The sequence below is a fragment of the Salminus brasiliensis genome, chromosome 5 (assembly GCF_030463535.1).
Source record: "Salminus brasiliensis chromosome 5, fSalBra1.hap2, whole genome shotgun sequence".
NCBI lineage: Eukaryota > Metazoa > Chordata > Actinopteri > Characiformes > Bryconidae > Salminus > Salminus brasiliensis.
In genome coordinates, this window is record NC_132882.1 from 19,667,111 (window position 1) to 19,691,554 (window position 24,444).

Here is a 24,444-nt window from a genome sequence, read left to right on the forward strand (position 1 = left end):
TCCTTAATATAAACTATTATACTATATACTACTACTAATTTATGTATGTATTTATTATATATTTATATATATAATAAATACATATATATATATATATATATATATACACACAAAAAAATGAAAGAAATATTACATATCTGCTTTGTATTTTGTAAACTTTTTTTACTGATTATTTAATTTTTATCTGATTATTAATTTTAATTAATCCCGACTTCGTTCCCGCTCCGGGACAGCAGGTGGGGTGAGCGCTCCTGGTCGTTGTTTGCAGGCCGCTACAGACGCTCTAAAGAAGAAGGAGAAGAAGAAGCCGCGGGCGAGATGGCTGCCTCCGTGCACTGAGGAGCAAATGACTTTAATGACTGGTCTCTTCTGTCCGTGTAACAAAATCAACGAAGGAGACGAACCGCTGGGAAGACCATGCTGCTGAAAAACACCCTGAGGCCCACAGTGGCGCTTGTACGAACATGGAGTGCTTGTGTAGGCTCGAAGAGTGGGAATGTCACGCCAGGACGATTTTACAGTAACCTCAGCTGGACCCGGACAGCCGGCAGTACGTCCACACTCACACATTCTGTAGATTTACACGATTATATCAGCCAGGCTGACAGACATAGCGAGCTAACCTGCTGGTCTTCCCCTCGCTGGTGATGTCAGGGTGTTGTGTTGTATCGCTTTGCTGACTGTTCGTTTGCTAGCTGTCTTCTTAACCAGCATGTTTGAACGACTTTGCTGTTTTAGCCATGCGGTTAGTGTGTGTGTGTGTGTGTGTGTGTGTGTGTGTGTGTGTGCTGAAAATGACATTGAATGCGCAGAGTCGTTCTGTGGCCATTAGATGGCGCTGTAATTCTCTCTCTGTGTGTGTGTGTGTGTGTGTGTGTGTGTGTGTGTGTGTGTGTGTGTGTGTGTGTGTGCGCCCTGCATGGATGGGTTAAAGGCCAGAATCCATCTGTGTCCATCTTGTCAATGTGTATATATGCTGTAGACGATGTAGGTGATTCATTTTAGGTTAGACCACACATGCATTTCTCAGTTACTAAGCTCAGCATAGTTTTTCTTCCTGCCCCAGTACAGACAGATCCACTCAAAGACCCGAATCATAGCTATTTTCAGGGAAAACTTTAAGAACAGGGGGTTGGATCAAATGACTTCCTGTCATTGGTGTAAATTAAATACTTTTATATTCAGTTATAAAAGAAGAAAAGCTACAACTATTGTTTTCATATCAGTATCAGCAGGTAAATATTAATTTAGAATTGACCAAAATTCAAACTGATTTGATGGTACATTTTATTGTACTGCACAAGTGCTTTGAGTAAACCAAATAATGTGCATGTCACCAAAAATGTCTGATTCCAAATTATACAGTTTATTTAAAAATTGTGTATCTGCAACATCATTAACCGCATGACAAACACTAGACATTGACATCAGTCCAGAATTCCCATATCAGGACATCCCTGCTGTGCACATGCATTTTGTACTTCTGGGAAGGTTTTCCTCATTGAAGATCAGTACAAAGTTAGGTCAGAGGTTTATTTGCCAAATAGAAGTATTTTGTGCGGGAGAGTGGAAAGGATGTGGGCTACCATAGTCATTTCCACCAGCCCCTTTTTGATGACCTGTTTTTCTCAGCATTTCACAGTTACTTGTCAGCTTTGGGTTTAAGTGAGAATCTACCTTTTTAATTATTATTTTTTATTTTTTTTTACTTTGTGTAGCTTTTGCTTGAAGTTGGTCTAGTTTGCTTGAAATTTCAACACTGTACGTAAGAAAATAAGTTCATCATTTACGTTATCTTGTGAAGTCTCATCATGATAGGGTTCAAGCTGTTTGACCATTTATTTCAGGTAATGAAGTCCTCACAAGCCAGTCAGTAAGGCAGTATGCCCAAGCAGTCAAAAAAAAGCAAGGTGAGTTAAAGGGCTTGTAATTGACCAGGTTTATGTAAATAAATATCTAATATAAATAAGATAAAACAAACCCTTGTGTTTACTGTTGGCTGTGATCAGATGCAGACTGGACTGCCTGACTTACCAAATTATTTTCTCTTTAACAGAAATTCCAAGTCAGTTAAAAGACCTACAACCATCTATGCTGAAACATGAATATGCTTCTGTTCCTGTTGCCCACACGTATGCTTCCTCATTGTAATCTTTGTGATTAAGCAATGGGTTAAGTATTTGTATTCCTGTAAAACCTACGTTTTTTTTATATGGGGGGTGGGGTTGTGGGTGGAAATGCGCTAATACACCAGGGTTATTGGATTAGTCATGTAGCTTGATGGTGCAGTTTTATAGCCTACCAAGACCAAGCATTTTGACACCCCTGTTCTACGTGTTCAGTTGTGGTACGTATACTACATACCCAAATGTTTGTGAACATGAATCCATTCAGCTTCACCCTTTGCTGACACAGATGTGCAATGGCACACACAGATTTCCTAGTCCCCATAGAGAAGTATTGTCAACAGAACATGACTCTCTGAGCTTTGAGCAGAGGAACTGTGTTCTCTGGAATGATGGTGCTCCATCCAATACTTGTGGGATGAGTTGGAGTGGGGATCTGAAGGAGGACTACCTCAGAATTCTTCAGCATAGCTTTAAGCCATTAGCTAGATTGATGAAGCTGGGCCAACAAGACAGTGACCCCAAACACACATCAAGGGTGTTTGTAGAATCAGATATGTGGGTATGCTTAAAAGTTGGGTCTGTACCAGAAGTAAAGCAGCAGTAAAGCAATCCAGTACAATTTCCAAAAGCTGCAGGAAAATTCTAAAATCCCTGTCTGTGCATTATCGCTGATACAGTAATGCAGATATAGTCTCTGGGGTTGTCAGGCCCAGAAAAGCTAGGATACTGGGGTTTACAGTTCCAGTGAACCCATTGACCGAGCAAGACAATTGTAACAGTGGGCAAAAAATATATATATATTAAAAATAAAAAATAAAATATATAAAAATATATATAAAATATGACACACACAACTGTATACTGTAGTGTCTTGAAAAAGTATCCCAAATTCAGAAACTGAAATGGACAGCGTCTGTGTTTTCCACAATCGATCTGTGAACCTCTTGTTTCCACATGATTTCAAAAGTAAATATCAGCAACTTTCAGTTTTTATCAAGGAGAAGTAGTCGGCACTAGTGATGCAGTGGACAACACAAAAGTACAGAGAAGCCATCATCTCTTCTGCCACAAAACTCATTCTTTGGAAGTTTTATAGCAGAACAAAGCATTAATTTGACAGGATGGATGTTTAAGTTAGTTATAGTTTTTAGCTTGTTTATACCTGTTTCTACATCGTTACTTTTTCTGAGTGTCTCTGAAGAGAAACAAATGATCACTGCCTAATAAATTCTACATGAATAATCTTAGGCTTTAAGACGGCATACTTTGAAAAGGAGACTGCACCTTAGATCAAAAAAACGGGCTCTCTTGATTGCACAACCAAATCTAAGATGTTTCACTACAATGTCTTACGCAAATCTGATTGTGTCATATGTTTTGCAGAGTTGATGATGTGGTAAAGAAGCTTCTCTCGCTGGAGCTTGCAAGCCATGTATGACCCTTTCATTTTACCAGCATGTTCTTTTGTCCTTCTCAGCATATGTTCGCTCTGTTATAAGAAAACAGTGATAGGCTGCCTGTGGTTTAACCTTTGTGCTCATGTAAAGATTTTGAACAGTTCTGAAACTAGCATTCTCATAGCATTTTCTCCTTGAAGTAATTCTTCACATCGAATATACCCCACTTAACACCAGTGTTTATGTTCAGAGCGAAAGACTCTGTCTGAAAAAGGAACAGCTGATTGCGAAGGTTCAGAGGGATGTAAATGACCGCAACTCCACAGAAGTTAAGGGTAGGTTCCCCTTTCTCCCCCTCCTTGCGATAAGCAGGGCTTTAACCACTTCACAATCTCAGCTGGTGGCAGAGTCTGGATTTGTTTTAATAGACTTTTTCTGGCTTGCTTGTAGTGGCCATTTTGACAGCACATATTCGCAACTTTCAAGAGCACTTGCAGAAGCACCCCAAGGTATGTGGCAAAGCATGAGCATGATCTTTCCTGTCTGTGTGTTCTGCTATCATTAAAGGTGTGAGAGAACTTTTCACAGTCCGTCCCCATCACACCCTCAGACAGAAACAGGATATCCTGTGCATGCACTGATCAACGAGTGAATGTATTTTACCACATAGACATGAAGGTATATAGTGAATTTTAATAAAGAAAGATAATAGAAACATAATAGTGGAAACATCAGACCAAATGATTAGCTGTTTTATCTGAGACACCTTCCACATAAGTTTACTTAGTTTAACAGTTACTGACTAGAGCCCATTTGATTGCATGATTGCATGAGTAATCATCCCTTATCTACGCAGTCTAATCAGTGAAAAAGTGCCACTATAGGACCACCAATGACCAGAGATTATATCGCTGTTGTGCAAAATATATATATCTCTATCCCTGTGTCAGTGGTCTATTCTCAACATGCATATATAGACAAAAGTACTGGGAGACCTGCTCATTCATTGTTTCTTCTAAAATCATCTTACTATTGTTGGAGTAACTGTTTCTGCTGTTTGGAGCATTGCTGTGATCACCACCCAACCTCTTCACCAACTCCCAAACTCATCCCAAAAGTATTGGATGAAGCACCATCATTCCAGAGAACAAAGTTTTAATGCTAGTGGGGGGCTTTATACCCGTCTAGCCCACATCTGGCATTAGGCCTGGTGCCAATATGTTCGTGTTTATCTGCTCCGTAGAGTCATAATCTATTGTCAGTACTTGTCTGTACTCAACAAGGACTAGATAAGCTGTATATGTGTGCATTTGCACATCTGTGTCAGCAATGGGTGCAACTTAAAGTAGCTGAATGCATTCACTAGAAGGGGTGTCAACAAATATTTTTGACATGTACTGTAGCAGTGACCTTAAGATGTGTGCAGACCTCACCAGCACTGCTTATACCAGCACCATGCACACTGCCTTGCCAGGGTCACTGGTGTGCTAAGAATGGTCCACAATCCAAATAATATCTGGTCAGTGGTGGTCCTATGGTGGTCTCTTCCCATTCATAGACAGAAAAGAAAGCACTTGATATGTTTTGTAGCAGTATATTACCTACAGTCAGCAAGTGTACACTACACAGTTAGTCATCTTTCTTTATAAAAGGTATGTAATTGCTCTGTTGCAACCAATGTCAGTATCATGTCCCTAGCTTACATGTCTAATTCTGAATGTTGTTTTAGGACAAAGCTGGCAAAAGATGGATGCTGATGAGCATTGACCGCAGGAACAAAATGCTAAAAGAGCTAAGAAAAACCCACTATGATGCATTTGAGAAGGTTTGTCAAGAGCTGGGCATCACATACACCTTCCCTCAACAGTACTATAGACGAGCTACGCAACGCTGGCTGACTAAGAAGGCTCTGTGCATCAAGGTAACACACAACTTTCCTGTTTCTGTTACATAGGTAGCCCCACATTTTACTTGTTAGGGCTCTAATACAAATGTACTTATGTTTGAACCACAGCTGTTCAGTGCTACTCCCAACATCCATTAACATGCTCTAGGCCACTTGAGTTGAATTAAATAATAATATTGCAACCAAATGTCTGTTAGAAAGATTAGACATACTTCACAATACAAATCAGGTGTGAAAAATGTAAATAGTGAAAGGAGACTGGAAGTGTTTAAAATCTGCCATGTTCCGGCAGTCCTAAAAATAGCAATCGATAAGCCTGGTTGAGCATCAGTTGTGAAATAGGCTTTTTATTGTAGTAGTATTTCTATTTTAATTTATTTATTAATTTTACATTTATTATATATATTGCATTTAACGTTTTGTGTGCATTATGCAGTACTGTCTGTTTTAGGGACCTAAGCACATTATTTAAAATCCCTTTTGTCTGCAATAAGAGTTTTTCCTGTAAAATCAAAGATCGGTTCCAGAATTTCTTCCAGGTGCCCTCTCCCCAATATAACCACCACTTTTTCTATGATTATTTTTTATTTTAATTTTGTTTTACTGAGTAAATAAACACTACCCAAATAAGGAGCTTACCTCTACCAAAACCTTTGCACAGTACTACATATTTATCTAGCTTGTTTCCAGGTACATATAGTCATGGACTATATTGTCCTTTTAATTAAAAATCACCTTTCAAAATGTTGTTTAGTCCAGGGTTGGGTCTAAGTCCTGTACTGTAAACCAACCTTTTAAGTTTCAGTAAGTAAACCTGGTGGTTGTCACTGTTGTCATTACTTTTGAGCTCTGTAGTTAATCTATTTTACCATTTCTACCAGTTGTGGTAAATGTGGGATGTTCTACATTATTCACTCTGCTCCTCAGCCTATGTTACATCTTGGACATCACTCTTGGACATCTCAGTGCAGCATACATTAATGCTTCATTAGTGACTCATGTTGGTAATTTGGCTTTCTCTATCCATGCCTTTTCCTGTGTCTTCCGTAGGTCTTCAAAGAGGTCCAGAAGCAGAAAGCAGAGCAGAGAAAAGCTGAAACTCAGGAGAAGGCCAAAGCTTCAAGTAGTAGCCCTACAGATGCCTCAGGAACTGCAGTATGATGAAGTCCACACAAGAAATAACCATCCACAGCCAACTATTTAAGGAGAAGAACTGGTTATCTGAGGCCCTGACAGCAGTTTATTCTGTACATTTTATGTTTGTCACTCTACAGATATTAATGTTTGTTCTTTATTTGCTGAACTTGTCAACTTTACATACAACCTTGAAAGTGAATCAACCATGCCCACCTGCCAACGTTACTTAATAAATGATTCGTCCTGTCTATCCTTTTTAAGAACTCACTTTATTGCATCAGAGACTGTATTTCATGTAACACAATCAGTTTTCCACATCATACTATCAAATTGACAGCTAATGAAGAGTTGAGGCCAAGATACAAGGCAAATGCAGCCTGATGCATTTTGTGGTTGTGGTTAGGAGATATAGCTTGTCTGCACAGTTCCGTGAAGCCTGGTTTTCTTACAAGAAGAGCATGACCGTCATATGAATGACAGGAGGTCAAGGTAGTGATACGTTAACTAAACCCAAGTGTACTTTTCTTTTGTTTAATTATGAGTTTAGTCACATTTCCTATTGCGTTGAGCAATTCTGGCCATTTCTTGTGATCAAGCATGTGTTGTGAGAGCATTCTGGGGTGCGTCGGAAACAGTGCAGGCGTGTTGCGCTGTGCGGTAGTGTGTCACAACTTCCTTTTGAGCTGAGAGATCCAGATCGAGAGGATCAGAAGCACAGACAAGGTGAGCAATTAGAGTTAGTATATGTTCTGAAATTAATTCAGCAGACTAGGGAAATAACTTTTTGTTATTGAAAGTTTATGATTTGAGATGCTCTTAATGTCACCTTTTGGCTTTGGTTTGTCCATGTTTTTTGTCTGCAGTTGTGATGTGTAGATAATGTCTTAATCAAACTAGCATTGTGTGGTATTAGACCTATGCTGTGAGAACTGGTTTAATTTTAACGTTTAATTTTTTTGTATACTTTCTATTACCTCGCTGCTTGGGTATAATTGATATAGGCTTCTAGTTGATTTTGATCACTTTTGGAGTCTTTAGACTTTTGACACCACTACAGGTACTTTAACACCTAGTTACTTTTGGAGATCATAATTCTTAGTGGATGTGAAAAGTGTGTAATAGAAAACCCAGCATTTCGGACCCTCCTTTTTGATATTTGATATATTTGGACATTCAGACATGGGTGGGGGGTATCAGTTTTTAAAGTCAATTTAGGCATTTTTTAGTTTGTGAACACTTAAGTTAACTCTAACCCTTAAACGTCTGAAATACACTTCAGTGTATCTACATGCTCATGTTTTTTTTTTTTTAAGTATTTGATGCTGTATACATCTTAGTACTTCTGAAGTCATGGGAACATTTTACATTTCAGGCCCTTGTTGACGACTTTAGTTGATCTGACATGTCCAACCCAGTAACTCATCAGCCAGCAGCAGGCTCATACGGGACCAACGTGCAGACAGGAGAGTGGAGCACGGGCCTTTGTTCCTGCTGCAGTGACCTGCTCGTCTGTGAGTGCTAAAAAGACCACCTAAACACAGTCCAAGTACACCACACTCCAGCCTGTGCCCTTCAGGGCAGCATGTCTTATCCACAAAGAGCAACTCATTTCATTCATTTTAAAGTCTAACATGTTAGTTGTGTAGTAGTGCTTATAGGCGTATTGCAGATGTGTAGTCACGGAGTAGTCCTACTATTATAACTGTCCAACTGTTCATGACAGTTTGATTTAGGCGCTTATGCTTACGTTTATCCACACCACCCAGGTGCCCTTGGTTTTATCTGTCCAATTGCGCTGGGATGCTACACTGCTAACAAGTATGGAGAGAATGCATGCCTGGCATGTGTTCCTGGAGGCATGGCTGCTATGAGGACACACATGAGACTGACCTATGGCATCCAAGTAAGCTACAAAACAACTGTTTTCCCTGTTTTTCACCTTTTTTTGGGGGGGTTGTGTTTTTTAAAGATTTTCAAAATTTCATGATAGACCAATAGAAATGCTCCATGATGGAATCCTTCTCCTGTAAAGTTACCATTTTGGAGAGCAGTTATGTCCATTACAGAGACCATATGTTCCTCTGGAGTTGAGGAGATTGTTTTAAACAGATGAGCAACACACTGGTTTTCTGAGACTTTTTATCTCCTCCTCAAGTTATGTAGGTTTCACTAAATCGCTCATCTTTCTTTTTCATCAGGGTACAGTATGCAACGACGCCTTGATGACCTGTTGCTGTGGATTATTTGAGACATGTCGAATGGCCAGAGAAATCCGTATTAGGAATGGAGAGGCATAAACTTGTGTTACTAATGTAACACTACTTTGTAGCAAAGTACCCCAGTCACTTTTCTCTCATTTTTGTGAAGATGAAGTGAAAGCAAGTGTTCCTTTATTAAAAAAGTTTAAAAAAAAATGCAGAAAGGATTATGTACAGGTATAGTAAACATACAGAGAAAGAAGTATTAAATTAAATAATAAAAAGAAAACAAGACGCACACAAAATGGCCACTGTTTTGTACCAGTCTTGTCTCATAGGTTCTTTAGTGACGTGTCTTTATTTGCCAAACCACATTTTCACAGTTGGAACCTGCGCACTATTGCTTCTTATACAGCAGAGCAACAGCTTGATTACAGTACTGGTGTCAGTCTTAAGTAGTTTCAAGGGCATTAAATTAAAGTTTCAGGAGGCTGTTTTGGTATTATCTTTAAAGCACTTTTGATTTGTACTGGTAATAAAGAAAAGGTACTGTCTCCAGCAAATGTTCTGTGGTTTATTGAGAGTTTCAGGCATCAAATAGTCTAAATGGTTCACTATTAATCATACACTACAGTACTGTACATTTCTCATGCCCCATGCCACTGCCAGCCAAATCTAATGATATGTGATCTCAAAATTGCCCCATGCTCTTTTTTAGGACAAAACGTAGTTGATGAGTTGCCAGACCTCCGATACTGATGTTTCTTTTGAGAATCAATTCTTAAAACTCAAATGTAGATGATGTATTAAAATTACAACTGCAACTCCCAACATCCAACTAATCAGCTAATCCAGAGTTGAAGGTGCAGGGCAAGGGGTTCTTCAGGATCAGGGTTGGAAACCTCAGATCTAAAGCATTCAACACCAAAAAGAGAATAAAAGCACATTAAATCGTACATTCTTTTTAGCATGTTTTACAGTGCAGGATTAGGTTACTTTCCCTTTCCACTTTCTACACTCTCCTCTGCCACTGATGCACACACACTCAGGCGGAGGCAGTCACGTGAGAGAAATGTCAGCGTCTTATACAGAGAGGTCATTAATGTTCACTAAACAGTCACTTTAAGTTAAATGCAGTTTATATAATCTTCTGGATTTAAAGGATGTGGATGTCCACGTTTACTTTAACAGCACCGGTGTCAGATTTAAGTTTCAGTAGCTTTTACACTTGGTATTGTCGAGTGTTCACACGCTGCTGCTGCACGTCGCCTACCACTGACCGAGCTGCTTCTGCGCATGTGCGCAGCGTACAACAGTATGGCTCGTTCTGATTGGTCGTTGTTCGTCGTGACCTGGCAACCGAGTGAGAGCTTACCGACGCCTGTTCGCCCTGCCTCGGCTTATTCTATTAGCGACAAATCCTCGCTCTTTGGCGTCAAACTGTGGCATTTTAAGCACTTTTAGCGTTAATTAAGCTACAGACAAGATGTCGACGAGAACACTACCTCTGCTTTTCATCAATCTCGGCGGAGAAATGCTCTACATCCTGGATCAGCGCCTGCGAGCCCAGAACATCCCCAGCGATAAAGCGAAGAAAGGTGAGCTAACCTGAGCAGATAGACATGGCGAGCTGTGTGCCAGCTGACTAGCTGGCTAAACTCAACAGTGTCCGAAAGGACTGGAAGATACAGTTTACAACAGCAGCTGCATTTATCCCTCAGATGGCTGTAGCCCGTCGGACAGCGTTAACGTTATCTGCAGCCAGTTTGTGAATGAACACCGCTACAGCCAGCCAGCTAGCTAACACCAACAAGCTGTAGCTACATCACTGGCATGTGCTTGTCTTATAAACACTGCATTTACCCAAGCAAGGCTACATTTAAATAAATAAAATAAAATAAAATAATAAATAAAGTAAGTAAGTATATAACACAAGTGAAAACACTCAGACATTGCCATGTTCAAAAAATTTTACATAAAAAAAATATCTCAGCAGGCATCTTTTGGTGTTGTAAATGGGTAGTGGTTGTATTGAACTTTAAAAGATGTAGCTAGATGCAGACTACATCTACATTTTCAACATCACCACATCATCAAATGTCAATTCTGTTGCAGCAGATTCCCTGTTTAAACGGTTCATCAAGGCCAATCTTCCCACATCACCTTTCAGCACGACCCTAAAGTCAAATGATACCCAAAAAATAAACACTGACAGTGTCCTGATGTTACCTGTCAACTATACTTTGGGTTAAAATAAGACATCAGTCCTAAATAGTCCTTTTTGTTTTAGATTTTAGTGTAAACATGAGGTTTTTATTTTTGTATTCAGACTCAACATCTTTACATCTCAGCATTTTATACAACATCACAGTTACGACCCTGATGGGTAAATAGTTGCTAAAAATCATATGGTCTTTGAACAGAACTTATGGGTGGTAGCTAGTGTAGTGGATAACTGTAGCTGTCCCCATGGCAGACTGTGGTTTGATTCACTCACTGGTCAAGCACACCACTTAACACTAATCAGGCCTCCTTGTTCAGGACTCCTAACTCTACATTCCCCTACCTGTGTAACATGATTCAAATGTAATTCGCTTTTTGGAAAAGAGCTCCAGTCATTTGTCTCTTTTAGTTAAAGTACCGAATTCCTTACTTGTCCGTAAGCTCATCAGTAATGCCAGTAAGCAAGCCAGTAATGATAGCTAACGTACTTGTTATAGTAAGATAAGTTAGCTAGATAATTCTATTTACAGAATTAGCTTAGTGAAACTCACAGAAACATTGTCACTAGGTTTCTCCAGTTTCAGTCTTTTCTTTCTTCCTCTGCCTTACATTAAGTGCCTGCTGGGTACGTCCAGACATCCGGTGTCTTTACGGCTTTCATGTTTGTTTTTTTTTTTTTTATTATATAATGTGTAGACATACTATCTTCCAACATGTGTCAAAAAGTAATATAAGCAAAAATAATGTATGATCTACACTATATGGACAACAATATTGGGACACACAACATCTACACATTACATGCACAGGAGCTTGTATGACATCTTATTCTAAATCTATAAGCATATTATGGCCTTTGTTTCCACCCTTTGCAGCTTTTACAGCTTCCACTCTTCTGGAAAGATTTTCTACAAGAGTTTGGAGAGTGTCTTTGGGAGGATTTTTTTTTCACACCAAATTGTTTTCACAAAGTTGGAAAGCACACAATTATCCAAAATGTTCCAGCTTCACTGGAACTACCAGTTAATAGGTTAACCCCTAAGAAACAACTATATAGCATTATCCCTCCTCTGCCAAACTTTACAGTTGGCACAATGCAAACATTCTCCTGGCATTTGCCAAATCCAGACATCAGACTGACAGATAGAGAAGATGGATAGATTTGTCACTTTATGGAACATGTTTTTCTGCTCCACAGTCCGGTGGCACTGTTGCTTTACACGTTGGAAGTTTTGATGGTAATGATGGTAATGCTCGAGGAGGTTTGGAACTGGAATCATTAAGTCAGCAAAGCTCTGGTGACTTTCATGCACATAGAACTTTCAGACCCCGCTCTGTAATTTTACATGGTCTGTCACTTTGTGGTTCCTAAACAGTTCCACTTATCAATGATACCACTCACAGCTGATGATGGAATATCTAGGAGGGAAGAAATTGAATTGACTTGCTGCAATAGTGGCATCCTATTACAGGACCACACAGAGTGAACTTTTTAGATCAACTTGTTCTTTTACAAATGTGTGTACAGACAGACTGCGAGTTGAATACACCTGTGACGCCTGGATTCAATGAGTAAGAGTGTCCCAATACTTTTGTCCATATAGTGTATAACTCAGCATGTCTAGGATAACCTATCGTATCAAGCTTCAATAACTGTGCTCAATAACTGTGCAAAAGTTTTGCATTTACCTTATTAATAATATTGTATTTGTTTCTGTTATGTTACCAAATAGAGATGACCAAACAAAACTCATCATGTTACCAACACCATTCCTAGTAAACTTACTACTATTCTTTATTTTATTGTATTTGAATTTGAACTAACCCCTGAAAAAATATATCTGTAGTGACAAAAAGGCATTATGGTGGAATCACTGTAGCTAGCTGGTTCCTTTTTTCTAGCTGTCCATCTTCAATATGTCCCTTTGCAATCTTTGTAGCCACTGTAGCAGGATGGATAGAGGAGGACAGAAAAAGAGGTATTGTTGCTTTGCTTGCTTTGCTGATGGCTATAGAGTGAAGTAGCATGCGATGCATCTGCAAGAGGCAAAGCTGAGCAAGCAATTACTTGCTGGGTAGATTTGGGGCTCTTTTTTTATGCTTCATCATTTTGGGTCATACTTGAGTCATTTCTTTGAATCATTGAGGCCAGACATGTTGGCCACCTGTGCAGTAGTGACCTACTTTAACTTAGGCAGAGCTAGTAAATTAGTTCACCACAGAGACAAGACAGTGATTTATCTCAGTACTTGTAACATGCCAAGTTTAAAGTTTATTTAAGGCTATCAGTGCAGTTTCTATCCCCCCCCCAGCCTTGTAGTTTATAGACTGCATTCTGCTTGCTTGGGTGCCAGCGTCATATCCGGAAACTGGTAATGGACGTGTGTTTCTGTGTTCTGTGTTATGACAGTCATGAATGACATCATTACCACTATGTTCAACAAGAAGTTCCTGGAAGAGCTGTTCAAACCTCAAGAACTGTACTCCAAGAAGGCCTTGAGGACAGTATTTGATCGACTAGCTCATGCTTCAATTATGAGGCTTAATCAAGCGAGTATGGATAAGGTAACAACAGAAAACACCACCTTCTTTCACATATATACACAACATTGTGCCCTTTTAGTCGATTTTAACAGAACAAGCTTACATTTCAGCTAGAATGAAATAATAATAGAAACTTTAAAGGCATATGGTGAAGGCCAAAGTGACAAATGGCTTTACTCCCCGTAAGCTGGCCTGCTCATAAGCTAATATGGTGGCAGAGATGTGAGGGCCAAAGAGCAACATTTTCTAGTTTGTCTTTAAACATTCTGATGATGTATATTGAATGTAAGAGAACCTTTAGAAAAACTACCTTTGATTTGGGAATTTTTTCAGTCTAGCACATATGAATGTATTTATTTACATGTGGTGAATGCAGAAGATTGCCAGATAGCTTACATTGCATTTTATTGCAGCTATGGTAATTGTATTAAAATCATAAATATATTGAAGAAAATGGATTACTTAATGGGAAATGAGGAGGACGATGACAGGCTAAAAGCTAGAGCTATAAGCTGTCAAGTCAGACAATTTCCATGTCAGAAAATAAGCCATCCACAGCTTTCAGAAACACAAAAAATGTGTTTGTCTTATCTGTGTATTTGTTTTATAATCTAATGCTAGCTCAGTGGCTAGGCTTACATTCAGGACATATTTGCATAATGTGTCTTGGGTGTTGTATTGAGAGGACACGGACACTGCTAACTTAAAAAAACTAAAATGATTTAAAATTTTAAATTACATAAAACCACTGAAACTGAGAAAAACAACTGGACGACGAAAGACGTGAAGTGAAAATCATTATCTTCATTTACGATGGCATCTGTCAAGAGCTGGGATATATTGGGCAACAAGTGAACAGTCAGTTCTTAAAATTGAAGGAAACTGGGCAAATAAGCTGGAAAAATAGGCAAGCATGAAGATCTGAGCCACTTTCACAAGGGTTTTTATGGTATGCCGTGGTAAATATCTAACAAAAGTGGTCCAAGTAAGAACAACTGATGAACTGAAGACAGGGTCATGGGTACCTTAAGCTTATACAAACAAACAAAAGATTGCACCCATGTCTTTAAACACACTGTACGATAAAAATCTTCAAATCCAATCCAATCACGTTCATTGTCACATCACATTACATGGATGTAAAGGTGAGTGAAACACTTAGGTACATCGTCCCTCACAGTAGTAAAACAGAACGCAGATATTTACAAAATAGAAATACTGAATATTTGCACACTAACTTATACAACAAATATACACGTTATACACACTATACATACATCATATATACTCTCTATTTACAATATTGCACTGGTTTAAAGCAATTAAGCAGTTTAAATGTACAAGCTTTATTTAATCTAAACTGTTTGCATTGCTATTTACAAAAGACACTGGATGGGTGTGCATAGAAGTGTAGTGTGAGTGGGGAGAAGTCTTTGTGGGTGCCATATGTGACTGAGCATAGGAGTTCCGGTAAGTAAGAGCAGGGTGCAGAGTGTGTTTGTATGATGTTTGTATGTGTTTGTATGATGTGATGATACAGATGAGAGATTGTGGACTGTGGACAGGTACAGCAGCCTAATTGCTTGGGGGACAGTTTTGATATTGAAATAAATTATTATAAATTATATCTGAAAGGATATCAGCTGGGGACAGCTTTCTCTAGGATGTTGTTTATTTTACATAGTAGGATTTAATAGCAAATGGCAAGAAGAAATGCTCAAAACAATGAGGCTACAGTCTCAGGAGGCTCATGGGATGCTTGAACCTTTTACTACCAAAACCCTACAGTACTCTACATTTCCCCCAGGGCCACAGACAGTAGCTAATATGTTGGGCTGTATCTATAGTGTAAAGACTACAGCTGTATTTAAACTTCAGTCTAGTTAATATTGCTAATTCAATTCAGTATTTGAGTGTCTCAAACAAATTTTTTAGTAGTACTGTGCTTCTTTGGTTCTTAGAAAACAATGGTTAATGGTTTGATATCAGCAGGCATTTAAGCTATCATGTACCTTACAGACTTACTTTTGCTGGTGCAGCCACATGAACTGCTGTTGTTTCATCACCTTGAAGCAAAATAAAGTCGTTGTATTACGGTCAAACATGCATATTATAGGCTGAGTTGCTATACTTTGTAGTAAAGGACTTGTTGGGGCATTCATAGCTAGAAGGAAGTTTTATTCTAAAGACAAAATACAGTATAATCATTATTTTCATTTATATATATGTATATATGTTTATATATATGTTTATGTATAATCAACATTTAGCTTGAATTATCAATGATGAATTACATCAATATATGTGTATGTTTACAGTTTAATGCACTTTATTGTCGAGAATTTACTTGACCTAATATTTGCTTTTTGACATCCTCTCTGTTACAACATAATACATTTGCTACAGGCTAACGGACAATGCCAAAAAAACCCTGTATTGAGTGAGAACAAAAGTGGTTTGCAACAAAGCTAACGGTATGGTTTGTCGTAAGCGACACTATTTAGTTTTGCAACCACACAAGGCCCTTTGAGAAATCGGTTCTCTATTTTTGGGTGATCTGATTGGTAAAGGATACAATAACAGTGTTTTGTTTGTTTGATAGAAGAGGAACAACAGCGCTTGCATGAATCCTATTTCATAGAAGTAATACAGACCCATAACTTGAATAAAATGTACGAATACACAGTAGTAAACACCAGTAACTCACTGCATTTACAGTAAGCAGTTTATATAATCAGACTTAATTCTTAACTGATTTACTTTATTTGAAGTAACTTTTTAAACAATGCTGTAGTGTGTAATACCTTACTGTCCAGTATGCCTGACCTATCCTGACCTACCTGACCAGTTCCTTTACAACTCTGCATCTCTTATCACTTAGTGTGCGCGCACTTCCTCCTCGGTTATGAATGCGCCGTTCAGAGCTGGTTTAGAACCAAAGAATGGAGCATGGTTCCCTCGCTGTTAGAACCGAGCATTTCCCCAATAATATAGTTTTTAGGCGTAATTCAAGAGTAAAGCTAAAGTTCTCCTCTTCCTCAAACTTTCTTTTCCACCTTAAATAATGCAACAGTTCTGATGTTGAAATGTACACAATGTAACTGCGGCACTATTTAAGGTGGAATGGAGAGTTAGGATTAGAAGCCAGCTTAAGCTTTTATTTTGGCTTCTAACTGGTACAGTCATTGCCCTTATGTGCAGTCATCTCTGTTGATAGGGATTTTAAGGTAGCTTTATTAATCACATATTTGCTTTGTTTTGTTTTTTTCCAATGCCCAGCTTTATGACCTGATGACCATGGCATTCAAGTATCAGGTTCTTTTATGCCCTCGACCTAAAGATATTCTCCTTGTGACCTTCAACCATATGGATGCGATCAAAGACTTTGTAAGAGATACGCCCAGTATTCTCAGCCAAGTGGATGAGACATACAGACAACTCGTAGAGGTACTGCAACTCTTGGTCATCATTCTATTATTGTCAAACCACATAAGTTCTTTTTTTTTTTTTTTTACATCAATTGAAAATGTCAGATGCCGTTTACTTTGTGTGATCATTTTTTGATGTCTCTTTCAATCTTCTATAGATATAGGTGCTAATTTGAAGAAATTTTGATGTTTTGTTGCGACTGTCGCACAGAATCTAAATTACGCCTGTACTTAACTGACACTAGTTTTGGGCCTGTCAGTGTTAACCAGAAAAGGCATACGTCAGGGTGGCTGTGGTTATGTTATACATGTATATATGTTAAATTCATGTGTTGTGTTTGTACATTTCAGATATATACTTCTTTGACTGGGGGAGAATTTCAACTAATTAGACAAACATTACTCATCTTCTTTCAAGATATGCACATAAGAGTAAGTCCAGGTTCTAATGTTCTGTTTTAAACATACATCCATGACTTCAAGTACATAATCAAGTATCAAGCTTCAGTCCTGGGACTCTGCATGAAATGACGTTTAAAATGTAGACATGTTGAAAGACTCTGAGCTGGTTTCCTGGACAGTGGTTAACCCCAGTGGTGGATTACATTTTCCTTTCCTGTCAAATCTAACCGGAAATTGTGTGTACCTTTTGAGATCACAACATGTGTTAAAAAAAAAAGACTGCTTAAAAGTCTCAAAAAAGTGTTGTTAATGTTTGTTTGTTTTTGGTTTGTTTTTTTTAACCAACCATAAATGAGTAAAGGTAAAGGTGCACGTATTTGTCACTGTACAGTGTACACTGTACAGCGAAATGTGTCCTCCACATTTAACCCATCTGTGGTAGTGAAAAAACTAGGGGGCAGTGAGTACACACACACCCAGAGCGGTGGGCAGCCAACTCCAGCGCCCGGGGAGCAAAGAGGGTAAAGGGCCTTGCTCAAGGGCCCAACAGTGGCAGCTTGCCGAGCCCGGGAATCAAACCCACAACCCTGTTATCGATGGCCCGGCGCTCTAACCGCTGAGCCACCACTGCCCCACTGAGTTTTTTTGTGCTATGTGAGAGGGCAAGCAGGAAACAAATTGATAAACATTGACCAACACTTTTAGTATGCAGTAAAAAAAAAAAAATCTATATTTCAAGTATGTATATATTTTGCACTGACTGGCTTAGTAGGATCCAGAATGGAACTGACAAAAAAACGATAGTTGTCACAGCTCAGCATAAATAATAGATGCTCTGCAAAGTGTGACAACAGACTACCATGCTAAATATGAAAGTGTTGCACTGACATTACTGTTTGGAGAATACTATCACGTAAAACTCTCCATCTTTTTGTCATTTTCTTTTTTTTGACAGAACTGGAATCTGGCTGTTGCTCTTTACGTTGTATGTACATTTTATGAAGAACAAACCAATAGAAATGTTCCAAAATGACTTGACTTAAAGTCTTTATCTTCTGTTAATAGTTATCATAGTATCAATTGATCAATTATTATTTATCATTGAATGGGTAGTATTGGGTTTTAGAGGAAGCCTAGGCGTCCTGGTATGTTGTATGTGTAATCACACATTTACATGTTTAGTGCAAAAAAAAAAGAATTCTTAAGTGAATGCTTAAATTCTGTGAGAATCTGTTGAATTTTCCTAAATTCTCACAAATTCCTGGAGGGACTGATACATAAAGGAATATCATTCTTAGATTTTGGTTCTAACATGAAGGTAATTGTTCCTGAAAATGAAGAAAGTAGGACGGAAATAAAGTCGTTTAAACAATTGTCTTTTCTCTTCATAGGTGTCCATATTTCTTAAGGACAAAGTGCAAAACTCCAATGGTCGCTTTGTACTGCCCACTTCAGGACCTGTTCCATATGGCACTCAAACTCCAGGACTTATCCGGTACTCTGTGTATTCAGAACGATTTAGAAGTAGCCTGCTAATTCTTTGAGCAGCAGTCCTTAACAAATTTGGGAAAAACACTGTGCACTGTACTATGATTGGTCTATTGATCTGAACTGTCAGTCAGCCTTTAGCAGAAGTTGCAGTAGACAGGAAGGTTTTGTAGATAATTCCATTAGCAAAGAACTTTTAGACATATAATGCAGCTATTTTTAAACTGAACCAGGTGCACTTATAGACTGTCCTGGCTCGTAAAAGGATTTAGCACTTCTAACGCCACAAAGAATCAGACTAAACTGATTCAACAGCTTTGTCTGGAAAATAAACAGTTTCCTCTATTTGTAATTGTCCACAAGAATCCATAGTGTCAAATGGCCTTAGAATATCAACATTAAAAAATAATCAAAACCTAATCTCAAATATAAAGTGGTATATAAAGTGACGTTATTTTTGCTGACGTTATTGTGCCCCCTACTGTATGCTGATACTGATGCTGTGCTTCTAATATTGTTGCTTTTTTCTGTGCTCTTCAGAATGTTTAGCTGTAATGGTGAAGAGGTAAAGAGGATACAGTTCCGGGATGGAGGAAACTACACTGCTGCTCTTCGTGAAGGTTCTTTCGAGTTATTTGGTGACAGAGTTACTAAACTGGGCACAAACATGTGAGTGTCACTCAACATTTATATGATTCTAAGGTCCAGTCCATGGTTACAGCCTTCAAGTATGTTCTAATATTAAATTCTAATGACATTTTAATTGTATGCCATCCAAAGTTTTGTCAACAGGAACAGAGTGTCTGTAATTGATCTGTGAATAATTTATGTTTTTATGCAAGAGAGAGAGAGAGAGTCCTGCAGGGTGCAAGTGTAAGCTCTAAATATGTCTCAACAGGTATAGTGTGAGCCGGCCTGTAGAGACGCACATGTCTGGAACTTCCAAAAATTCCTCTCAACATACCAAGGTAAGGCAAGGCAAGGTGGTTGAAAAGGCTTAACTTTAAATTTTATATTTATAATGAATTCCCTGTAGAAATCCTTAGATCTAAACTGAGCAGATACTTTATTCTATTATTATGGCCTTCTTTAACTCCTTCATTTATTGTTTTGAATCTGCCTTTTTGGAGGTTAACACAATACCAAACCCCTTGGCAAAGGAGGAGCTAAATCTGCTGGCTAAACTGATGGGTGGTTTGGAAGTTCAAAAGCCAAGCAACGTTGACTCTGGTTTCCGTGTCAACCTCTTTGCGACGGATGAGGAGGAAGAGTATGTTTTCATTTTAATAACGTCTTCAATGTGTTCAAAATATTTTACCCTATTTCGGCACTGTAGATCAAATTACATTTTGTGTTTTGTTTTTGTTTTTTTAATTGAGAAACGTGAACATGGTCTCTGTAGCTAATCAAACACAACATTTTCTTTCATAACATAAAAAGAAATATCATCAATGTGGCTTGTCTAAATGATTTGGGCACCCTAAGCATAAGGCTTAGACCATGATTTGCATATGGAGAATTTCAACCAATTAGACAAACATTACTCAACTTCTTTCAAGATATGCACATAAGAGTTAGTGGCATGTGTCACCAATTATAATTAGGAACTGTCAAATTTCCAAGCTTCATGCATTCTCTGATTCTTCAAAACTTGGATTAACACTCGTCAAACATGCAGTCTTCTAAGCAAGTGCCTAAGAATCTGAAAACTAAAGTAATTGATACCCACAAGGATGAGGAAGGCTATTTAAGATTCTACAAGTTCTACAAAAGTTTCTACAGTGCAGACTGCTCTTAAGAAATGGCAGTTCAGGTGAAATGTGGTGAACAAGATATGGACAACTGCTTGTATTCAGGTAAAACAGGCAATCAAATCCTGCTGCTAAGAGTATGTCTGAAAGTTTAGCCAAGTCAGCTATATGGTGCCTCATTGATGTGTGCAGCTTTGCTTGCACAAAAGTAATGTTTATGGAAGAGTCATAAAAAAGGAAACCTAACCTGTAACTCTTAACAGTTATTTGAATTAAATTTGGTATGAATTTATAGGGTAGGTTTCTTTTTTATGAAGCTGAAAAAGAAAATGACCCAAAATGCACCTCAAAACCACCATGGACTGCTATGGTGGATGTGAGACAAACTGAAGATTTTGAAAAGCTCCTTGACATAAATAGCATAGACAATTTGCGTATAGCTCTTAACCAAGCTGTGCAGCAAGACTCCCCAAGAATAGCTCAGAACTAGTGGCCTACTACAAATAAGAATGGGGGAAAATTACAAAAACTAAAAGAATTAAAATTGTTTAGCTACAAATAGTGTTTGCAGGCTGAGGTCCGGACTCTGTAAAGTACCCTAAGATTTTTTGCATTTTGTATGTTGTGAAAGAGAGTACTAATGCATTGGGATTTGCTGGACATATTGATATATATATTTTATAAGGCTTGTTTTTATCATTTATCCTTTATTTATTTCCCTTTAATTCCCTAAATGTGGCATTTGACTAAAGGTTCCCAAATATTTACAAAAGACAGTATTTCCCTGAAACAGTAGTGATTATATGGCTCACTGGAAAGGTCATTTTCACCCACAGGGAAGCTTTGATATCGAGGCCAGAGGAGCTTTCTTATGAAGTTATTAATATCCAAGCAACCAAGGTAAGGTCAGAGCCTGTCTACAAACACAGTGTTTCCATTTTGTAGTGTTTGTTGTTCTCTTAATTGCCCTATTTTAATAAAAAAAAGCCTCCTAGAACAGCGTAATCCCTGATTACAAATATCCCACACATATTCAGAATGCGTTCCATGTAATAGGTCTTTCCCTGTCTCTGAAGGATTACAGGTGCCTCGTTTACAGTATGTCAGTTGAGATAAGATGAATGCTGACTTTCCTAATGATGTCCCTGGTCTCCTGCCCTGTCTTTCAGGACAAACAAGCCAATGCAGAATTGGCAAAGATCATGGGGGAGTTTACTGAAGCTGGAGAGTCTTCCCCAAGCTCGAGCAGCAAAGGAGATGACCTGTTGGCCATGATGGACGGCCTGTGACATAGAGCACATATACATTTGGCTGCTATTAAGCAGGCTCAGTGCTGCTGGAAGCTCCACAGTGTCTGGCTCAAAGAGCCGAGAGACCTACTAAGTCACACAACAGCAACACATGGAGGCTAATCTATGTTTGTGTTGGTAGAGTGGATCATGGTCAGACACTGTTCATCCTGTTTCAGCCTTCTGCTGTCTGAGATCCTTTAATTCTGGGCCCAGTTTTCCAAACGCTTCGTAGCATTAGGATTGTCTTAAATGCTAGTACGAGTGTTTTATGTGATTCTCACTCTACCGTCTAATGATCTTTGTGCTATGGGACTTTTGGGAAACCAAGCTCTGATCAGTTACAGTGCAATCCTGATATATAGCTTTATGTACATTTACACATCTTACTGACTGAATTAAAAGCTGCTTTACACACTATAGTTCTATCAAGAAATGCCATTAAATGTATGAGGATAGAGCTTCAAAATGCTGGTGTGGCTTCGTCATGCAGCATCATGAGAAGTTGAATAATGAACACTTAGCAACATGGAACATTTTGTATTTCCGCACAATTCCTTGTTGGGAGTCTTAACGCCAGTGTACACTACATAAATAAGGGAGCTGGCCATATATAACATCAGGGGTCACTTATAACATGAGCATGTCCCACATGGGATATAATAGTCATACATTGTGAGTCATTGCCACAGTATATCTGCATGCATCACAGCAAAACAACTGGCTTAGATATGCTGGGAAATGCCACAAGAGACACTACATGTCTGAATGGTTCAATTTACTTCTATTGCAGAATTAGAAAAGTGTGTCGATTTCTGCACATACTGTATTTGCACATGTATAAATCTGGACCATGCTTTTGGTGGTTGGATTTCTGTTGGTTGGATTTCTGGTTGGAGACATGAGGGAGGGTAAATCTGATCTGATCTGTGTCTGATCAGCAGTGTGTATTATATTCAGCATATTTACGTTAATGTGCACACATGTGATATTTAGATTAGATCACAGACTGTTCTGAGTTTGTAAAGTGTCATGGATATCTGAGACAACAACTCGTTAACCTGGAATTCAGTAACGTGCAGCACAGCATTGAACAGAGCAGGATCTGCCATTCTGACAAATGGAACACTTATTAAGACTGAAAAGCTGCTGAGGAGCCTGGCAGGAACCTAAGTGCACTTGTCTTGTTGTTTAGCACAGGTAATTTAACTCATTTGACATGTTTTTGTTATGTCTGAGGTTAAAAGTACATTTCTCTGTATGTGCAGAGAAGAAGAAATGATCCCAAGAAAAGTCTCTGAGCCTGTTCAGATAAGAGGGGAGTTATCACCTCCTACGTACAGTAAAAATTGTAATGAAACATATTTAGAGGAACAAAACATGTCTATTTTTCACCTGTATCAGTTAATAATTTATTGAAGATGGTAGTATTACTTGATGAGTTTTGGTTGTATTTTCTGTTGTCATTTGTTGAATTATTACTATATGTTGAAACTGAAATTAAAAATAATTAGTTCCATTACAAATAAAGGTGGAATTGTACAGTTGTGTGAAAGAGACTGGACTGTTTATTCTGTAGCTAACACTAGATGGTGCTATGGAGTTATACCATTTTGTGTGCAGCCTTCCTGTCATATTGACAGTCGTATGCAGTAGTTTGGACACCCCTGTTAAAATGGTGTTTTGTTGATCATTGGGGAAAAAAGTGAGTAAATCTTCTACAAGAAAACAAATGTGTCCTGCTAAGTTTGGAGAACAACTACTATTCATTTGCAGAGTTTAACATATTGAGGGGAAAACATGACCTTTAAAATGTTATACATTGTAAATGTCACATTATGTCCCATGATGCATTGTTTCCCCAATGTGTTAAATAATGCAAGTTTTAAAAGTTAATCAGAAGTGTATGTGAAATTACCTTCGCATCAAAACCTCATCATTTCACCAGGGATGATTCAGTCCACGTGTTTCATATATTCAGTTTTTGGAGAACTCTAACTGTCTGTGTTGTGTCTGCTGGCCAGACACCCACATTAGCTAGCTTTGAATATTATAGCTATATAAGGTTAGCCTACACCAAGATATTCAGACAAGTCAGTGGGACAAAAAGTTATCCCAGTTCTTGTCTGCATAAATTTTGCTTTCTCCACTTCCCCAGCCCACCCATTTGGGGCAACCTAAGCAGCCCATGCAGTATGTCCTGGCAGCCAGCTAAACAGACCTCAAACTATACCTTTCTTAAAACTGGTGCATTAGAAAAGAATAATTTCAGCTCAAAACAGTCATAACGCCTAAGCAATCACAACCCCCCCCCCCCCTCCTTTCATGCTCACCAAAACCACAACACAGTGCCCTGAAAGAACTTTACACAGTGCTGCTAATCTCATGAACCCTCTCTGCTAGCATTACACTGTGTGATGGGGAAGAGGGAGAGCCTCGACCCACCCCGTGCAATAAAGAGAAAGCAACCTAATGACTACATGGCTCTGGACCAACCCAGAGAAAGCAAGGCCAGTTGTCCCCCTGCCCCCTAAATGGTTCCCAAGGCAATT

General features: G+C 38.6%; 3 protein-coding genes across 3 annotated transcripts; all 3 read left to right on the forward strand.

Moving 5' to 3' along the window:
- Window positions 1-300: 300 nt before the first annotated feature.
- On the forward strand, window positions 301-6,817 carry mrps15 (mitochondrial ribosomal protein S15). Its single transcript, XM_072679755.1, has 8 exons — window positions 301-550; window positions 1,848-1,910; window positions 2,057-2,132; window positions 3,513-3,561; window positions 3,777-3,861; window positions 3,977-4,035; window positions 5,256-5,447; window positions 6,483-6,817. Exons 1-8 carry the CDS (start codon window positions 418-420, stop codon window positions 6,591-6,593), a joined length of 768 nt encoding a protein of 255 aa, XP_072535856.1. The 5' UTR covers window positions 301-417; the 3' UTR covers window positions 6,594-6,817.
- A 248-nt stretch (window positions 6,818-7,065) lies between these two features.
- On the forward strand, window positions 7,066-9,330 carry LOC140556163 (cornifelin-like). Its single transcript, XM_072679756.1, has 4 exons — window positions 7,066-7,292; window positions 7,942-8,080; window positions 8,336-8,472; window positions 8,768-9,330. The coding sequence occupies exons 2-4, from the start codon at window positions 7,972-7,974 to the stop codon at window positions 8,864-8,866; spliced, it is 345 nt and encodes a 114-aa protein (XP_072535857.1). The 5' UTR covers window positions 7,066-7,292; window positions 7,942-7,971; the 3' UTR covers window positions 8,867-9,330.
- Window positions 9,331-10,126: 796 nt separating this feature from the next.
- On the forward strand, window positions 10,127-23,434 carry oscp1b (organic solute carrier partner 1b). The gene is made up of 10 exons (XM_072678820.1): window positions 10,127-10,365; window positions 13,401-13,555; window positions 16,814-16,981; window positions 17,314-17,394; window positions 18,756-18,859; window positions 19,393-19,521; window positions 19,751-19,820; window positions 19,983-20,122; window positions 21,440-21,503; window positions 21,773-23,434. The coding sequence occupies exons 1-10, from the start codon at window positions 10,254-10,256 to the stop codon at window positions 21,890-21,892; spliced, it is 1,143 nt and encodes a 380-aa protein (XP_072534921.1). The 5' UTR covers window positions 10,127-10,253; the 3' UTR covers window positions 21,893-23,434.
- The last annotated feature ends 1,010 nt before the right edge of the window (window positions 23,435-24,444 follow it).

Bases quoted from the DNA above. Each gene is read 5' to 3' on its own strand.
- LOC140556163 (XM_072679756.1), top strand. From the start codon at position 7,972: ATGTCCAACCCAGTAACTCATCAGCCAGCAGCAGGCTCATACGGGACC. The intron at 8,081-8,335 runs GTGAGTGCTAAA...CACACCACCCAG, and splicing joins CTGCAGTGACCTGCTCGTCT to GTGCCCTTGGTTTTATCTGT. The intron at 8,473-8,767 runs GTAAGCTACAAA...CTTTTTCATCAG, and splicing joins GACTGACCTATGGCATCCAA to GGTACAGTATGCAACGACGC.
- oscp1b (XM_072678820.1), top strand. From the start codon at position 10,254: ATGTCGACGAGAACACTACCTCTGCTTTTCATCAATCTCGGCGGAGAA. The intron at 13,556-16,813 runs GTAACAACAGAA...TCCAATGCCCAG, and splicing joins ATCAAGCGAGTATGGATAAG to CTTTATGACCTGATGACCAT. The intron at 19,522-19,750 runs GTGAGTGTCACT...ATGTCTCAACAG, and splicing joins ACTAAACTGGGCACAAACAT to GTATAGTGTGAGCCGGCCTG.
- mrps15 (XM_072679755.1), top strand. From the start codon at position 418: ATGCTGCTGAAAAACACCCTGAGGCCCACAGTGGCGCTTGTACGAACA. The intron at 551-1,847 runs GTACGTCCACAC...CATTTATTTCAG, and splicing joins CTGGACCCGGACAGCCGGCA to GTAATGAAGTCCTCACAAGC. The intron at 3,862-3,976 runs GTAGGTTCCCCT...GCTTGCTTGTAG, and splicing joins CAACTCCACAGAAGTTAAGG to TGGCCATTTTGACAGCACAT.